The sequence below is a fragment of the Merops nubicus genome, unplaced genomic scaffold (genome assembly GCF_000691845.1).
Source record: "Merops nubicus isolate BGI_N331 unplaced genomic scaffold, ASM69184v1 scaffold15900, whole genome shotgun sequence".
In the NCBI taxonomy this organism is placed as follows: Eukaryota; Metazoa; Chordata; class Aves; order Coraciiformes; family Meropidae; genus Merops; species Merops nubicus.
In genome coordinates this window covers 1735-7750 of record NW_008584951.1, presented here as the reverse complement: position 1 = coordinate 7750, position 6016 = coordinate 1735, and the positions used below count along the sequence as shown (strand labels likewise).

The 6016-nt window shown below is 39.7% G+C and overlaps 1 protein-coding gene across 1 annotated transcript; it reads right to left on the bottom strand.

Annotated features, from left to right (window-relative positions):
- Positions 1 to 278: 278 nt before the first annotated feature.
- LOC103778393 (ORM1-like protein 1) lies at positions 279 to 5175 on the bottom strand. The gene is made up of 3 exons (XM_008945978.1): positions 4997 to 5175; positions 2504 to 2655; positions 279 to 443 (listed from the first exon to the last, which is right to left on the bottom strand). Exons 1-3 carry the CDS (start codon positions 5168 to 5170, stop codon positions 308 to 310), a joined length of 462 nt encoding a protein of 153 aa, XP_008944226.1. The 5' UTR covers positions 5171 to 5175; the 3' UTR covers positions 279 to 307.
- Positions 5176 to 6016: the final 841 nt, after the last annotated feature.

Here is a 6016-nt window from a genome sequence, read left to right as displayed (position 1 = left end):
GCCGGGGGTTTCGGGGTCCAGGGGTGTGAGCCACAGGTGCTGTCCAGAGCCCGTTTGGTGACCTCTTTCCTTGGACTCTTTGTATACATTGTTACATATATTGTTACTGCTGTTGCTCACTGTTCCTTCTGCACTGTTGTATTAAATTCTCCTTATCTCAACCCACAGGGGTTTGTATTTTTCTCCCTTTCCTCCCTCCCGTGTGGGGGGATGGGGGCAGTGAAGGAGCAGCCACGTGGTGCCCAGCTCCTGCCTTGGGCTAAACCACAACAAACAGCCAGTCAGGGGCAGTCAGCATTAAACCTGATTAATATTTATTGATGCCAAAGATTCGAACACCATGTAGCTGTGGCAGCTTGGGGATAAGCACGGTGAGGAGAGAGGCTGTGTTGAGGATAAAGTGTGTTCGATCATACTTCGTGTAGAAACTTGTCAAAAAGTACCTGCAGGAGAAAAGGGAGCAAGCTTAGCTGATGGCACCTTTGTCTGAAAAATAAGCAAAGCATAGCTGAAAAAAAGTGCTTTAAGGATCAGTAATATTTAACTGGTTAACAACCGATCTATTCCTGTATTAAATATCTCACCTGAGGTTCTAGAGTATCTACAGCAACATTATGGACCAAGTCTCCCCTGCTTCTCAAGGTGTGACTCTCAACTAGTATTTTCACCCAGCACTTTTCCCTCTCCCTCAAGTTGGAGTGTCTGACTTCTGCAGCTACAGGCCTGATTTATGATCCAGGTTTTAAATACTGCAAGACCTGTTGATACCAAAAGGGTATACTGCTTAGAATTGTACAGTGCTTAAAATGAATACTGCTCAGCTTGATGTGGGGCTAATAAAATAGAGTTTAGGTTGTAAAATTGCTGTGCTGGCTAAAGATAATGAGGTCTGTGACAGGTCTGAGAAACTACATAAGGAGCTAAGGAGGTTGTAACTTACACCAGGGTTCACAGCCATCAGAAACCAAAAAGCACAGTGGCCTTGAAGATAAGGGAACTATGTGCACAGCTGCAAATGCAGCTGGTTTTAACCAGCCCCACAGTCAGAAGACAATAAATGTCAGAAGTTTACTGCTGAGGAAGACCTGGAGCCTTCATCAAGAGACCACTGAAGGACACTGTGCGACCACCTGAGGACTTTCATGTGCATGTGGAAGCAGGCAGTGACTGATGCCAGTGAACTCTCAGAAAAGCTATGGATATGTTCATCATTGGCATTCATATGGATGTCTAACTTGGATATAAGCGTGGAGTTTAACTTGCAGAGGTGCACGTCAGCCTGTGCGCCCAGCACTGCCCTGAACAAATACCTGCTGCTCAAAGATACAGTGTCTCTGAGTAGTGACAGCTTCCCTGGGTTTCACGGCTTCACTGTTACCAAGATATTCACAGTTCTGCTACCCCAGCAAGCTCAGTGATAAGCATTTAACATTTTTCATGATGTTAACATTTTACATGTCCCATCTGGCAGATGTTTTCAGCACTTCTTTCTTTTAAGCTAGTCCACAACCTGGTCAACTGCAAGAAAATCCAGTTCACTACTGACTTCTTTAGGCTTCAAGCCAATAATTTCATCATGTTCTTTTGCAAAAATGAGTCACAAAACTGAGGCTATCAGCATGTTGGATTTTTGCTTTTTTTCCCAGCAAAACAGAGGTTTATTCAGTTACTTCTGCATTATTAATGTATGAAAATAACCTTACACAAGTGTTATGAATACAAAATTCCCACTAGAAAGGGAGAAACTATCTGATGAAAGAGGATTTTTTTTTGAGAGAGAGGTTGTCTGCATTTTTTCAGTTTTATCTTTTGTGAACCAAGTTTTTCAACACAATGCAGGATCTACACTTCCTCCCCAGACCTTCCCATGCAAGTGGACAACTTCTCTCAGTGAAAATCAGAAAGCCTTTTTTAAGAGTTGGATGTTAAATATGTATCTGATTTCCTTCAGTTACACAACCTGTTGACTTTTGTCAACAGAGACAGGCAGTGTGGAATTTCTAATCTATTTACATAACTTGTGCAAACAAGAGACAGCCCCTACAAAAAAAGCAAAACCACCATGCACAATCCTGGGCCCTGTTCAGGGAGAACTGCAATGCTCCTTGCAGCTCACAAACTGCAGAATGGTTAATAGATGCTGCCATGTGCTAAAGGCAAGTAGTTTAGACTTTTAACATTTATGACTTCACAATCTTAAAGAACTTCAAGAGTTAACAATAAGTTTTCCTCACAATGTTTCTAATCTTTAAAACCTGCCCCATTAATAACTGTTTACAAACTTTGACCTCAGTATGTGAACTGGAGTATCAAGAGCTGAAGGAATAAAGATTGTTGATTATATGGCCTGGAAATACCTATTCCCTACCTCTGTGATGAAGAAACAAACAAACAACACAAGAGAGAAAAGGCTTTTAGAATGTAAACTGCAACCTGTTTAGTTGCAGCTTTTGTAATCATGGTTTTATAATGCAATTAATCTGTAATACAGTTCTGAACTCACAGAATTATAGGAGAAATTGTGAAGAATTTTCTTGAAGATGTAAACTGTACTCCATAATCCAGTTGTTCCCAGTGTGTCAGTAGCCTAGCTTTCCCTTGATCTGGTGTTTCAAAAGGAGTTCCCTTTACTGCGTGCAAAAACACATACATTCCCTGGGGAAAATAAAAAGTGGTACTTTTAGCTGTGGTTTTAAAATAATTTTTACACTGTTCAATGCAATGTAAAAAAAAAGAGAAAAATGAATTCTCACCCAGAAGAGCTGCTAGCCTGTAATGGCAAATTATCAAAGGGGAAAGAAGAGACAAGAAGTGATTTGCCTGGGGTTGTGCAGTGAGTGGCACAGTCAGGATTGAAGCCAAAGTCTACATGATGTCTGACCTACTGCCTTGTCTTCTACATTAAATAGCAATAACTGTGTGAAATCAAGAGAATTTTAACAAGCACTGTAACAAGTTTAGGGCTGACAATTTCTTACTGCTTTCCTAGTACAGTGTTAATTAAGTTACAAGGTAGAGTCTTCACAAAGAAATAACATCTATCCACAAATACTGGCAATATTACAAGAACTTTAGAAAGCTTTCTCAGCTCCTCAACAGTTTCACACACTCAGAAGCTGACTACCAGCAATCTGCTGAGTACCATCTGTCCATCGCTTTGCTGCTTCTCCCTAACCATGCTGGACTCTGTGACTGTTCCTCCTTGGTGGGATTGTGCCATGTCTCATCTGTTCTGAAAGATCAGTTTGGGAACAAACAGTGGAAATCCACTGATTTCAGACAGGGGAGTCTGCCCTCTTCCAGTTGCAACAAACATCTGTTTTCCATTAAAAGAGAGCACACCAACTCCAATCAGGAGTCCCTATCAGAAAATAGCAAAGATCACATTTTCTTTCCTGTGCACATACAGAAATTGTTATAGAAAGCTTCATACAGGAAAAAAAAAAATCACATTTCTTCCAAATTCCTATAAAGGAGGTAAAATTTGAGCAAGTCACTTCATGTTTCCTTCCATGTTCTTTGGAAGAGTCCCCTTACTGGAGACCTATTCACCTAAGAGAATTAATTTGCTTAACTGATTCTTCAATTCATGATGTTTGCAGTGCCTCAGTTTTAAATGACTTGACCAAAAAGGAACTTTTAGGATAGATCCAAATGCTTACTATGCTTCTTATTTCACACTGGTACTTGCAGGAAGGACCACCAAAAATGCTTTCAAAGCCAGATAAGTTTCCCATTAGTGGAAATCCAAGATATTTTTGTTTGCCAAGTCATTCAAGGATTTGTTTCCAAAAAAGTGCCATTTAAATGCTGAAATATTCAAAAGTACTGTTTATACTCATCTCCTATTGTTCCACTACAAAACTGCTTGCCAGGGCATGCTCTCATCACTGTTGTCATCACAGCTACTTGCTATGAACTCGGTAAGGCATTTGGGAAATATTTAGCAATGTGTGTCTCTGCTAACATCTTCAGGCACATCTGATGCTGTCAGAGATAATGTACAAAATGCCCTAATGATGCTTACCATCCCAGTATTACTTTTAAATCTATCTACAAAAAGAAAAAGCTCAAATAAAAAAAAATATTACAGGATTCAAGAGGTTATTATCCAACTTCAATCTTTAAAGTGAACTATCATTTTCCTAAATTAAGAAGAAGCTATCTTTTTGTCAAGACTTCTTGGCTGTTAATCCTAGAAGGACGAATTAGGAAACCTTAAGCATGATGTAAATTGCTGGATTATGATCCTCTTTTCTCTAAGCTTGGCAGGACCAATATACACACTTATATTACTTTAAGTGCTTACAACAAAATTGTAGCATCCTGGGGAGAGGAGGCAGAAAGATTCTTAAGCTTTTCAGCTTCCAAATCCTTTTGCATATGAAAATCATCATACAAATCAGAACCTACTGAGTAACAAATGGTTTCAAGGTAGTCCATGTAAAATTTTTCTTACATCATTCATAGTAACAAAGTTTTAGCTCAGAATCACTTCAGCATGAAATTTCTCTAGCTTGACCAGAAATCAAAGCAAGAAAAGAATACAAACGTTTCTGTCTGAGGAAACAGGTCAAATGCTGAAATGAAACATTTTGGGGTACTAACAGATATATATAGAAACATAAATAGATTACATCCTATTTTATGGATTTGGCACAGCCCTTTAATAATGCACAAAACATTGTAAAAGTCAGCTGGCATGACAGTTCTATGTTTGCAAGATTCTACCTTAATTAACTGCCTTTTAAAAGCATATATAAACTATGTAAGCAATATTTCATGTCTTCTGTTCTTAAATCTGAAGTGGTCACATCCCACCCCTCCTCCCCAAAGCAGCCAACTGACTTCACAGTGGGTAAGCCAAGCAGAGGTGGTGTTTTGGCTAGCTGGATTTCACTAGCCATACAGCCTGTCCATTTTTCTCTTCTCCTGCTACAAAAAAATAAACACGTATGAACAACTTTTCAAATTTTGTTACAAGAGGGGTACTTACCAGGTTGTGAATCACATTTGTTAAAGTCCAGGCAACAGGAACACTAAAGAAAGGAATGCTGAGCAAGACAATGTGCAGCATGCAGACTCCCAGTGTGTAGGTCAGCCACATTCCACGACTGTTCATCACCCGCGTGTTTGGATTTACCTCGCTGTGGGCAACTCCCACATTCATTTTTACCCTATAAAACAGATTTGTTTGAAGACTGAGACTACTGTTATACAGAAGTACTTCACATATGCAGTTTTGAAATTTGGGAAAAGGCTGTTTTAAATAAGCAGGTCTGGAAGGAACACGGCGCGTAAGCCAAGATGTACCTCAAGATCTTCCAAGTGTGGTTTATAGAGAAGTCAGGACAAAGGGGCTGTTGGCAACTGTTTGCAAAAAAGCCTAAACAAATAAAAGCCACCAGCCTGCTACAGAAGGGATGTTTTAAAAACCCAGTAACCTGTGCTGCTAGAAGCTAAAGCTGCAAAAAAACCAAGCTTTGTAACTTCTAACCTCTATATTCTTTTCTCCACCCACAATACCTGCAGTTCTTCCCACTTCCCAGAACAGTTTTCTTCCTATTCCTTCTACATGTAAGTGGCTTATGAACAATTCTGCATATACCAATTGCCCAGCCACCAACAGCTAGAAAGTAGAAACAAGGACTAATTTATGCCTGCTTTTCTTGCTGCAGAGTGCAGATTTCAGGTCTTCCTCTTCTCCCCATCTGTTAGTTTTCACACAGAAACTTCCATCTTCCAAACTGGGCTGAAATTAGCCAACGGGTTCAAAAGTTTCCTGAGTGACAGACACACGCCGAGATACACAAGACAATTTCAGAATGCTGATTTCTTCAGGAGATGGACCAGACGTGCTGGAGGTGACACTCTAGTCCTGTTGTACTAAAATTTGTAATGGTAATTTAAAAAAAAATCATGACATACTTCATACTCACATGATCTGTGAGACTATTTATAGTCATTTATGGGACCGGGATGGAGATTTTTTAACTTCCTTCCAAATCAGTCTACA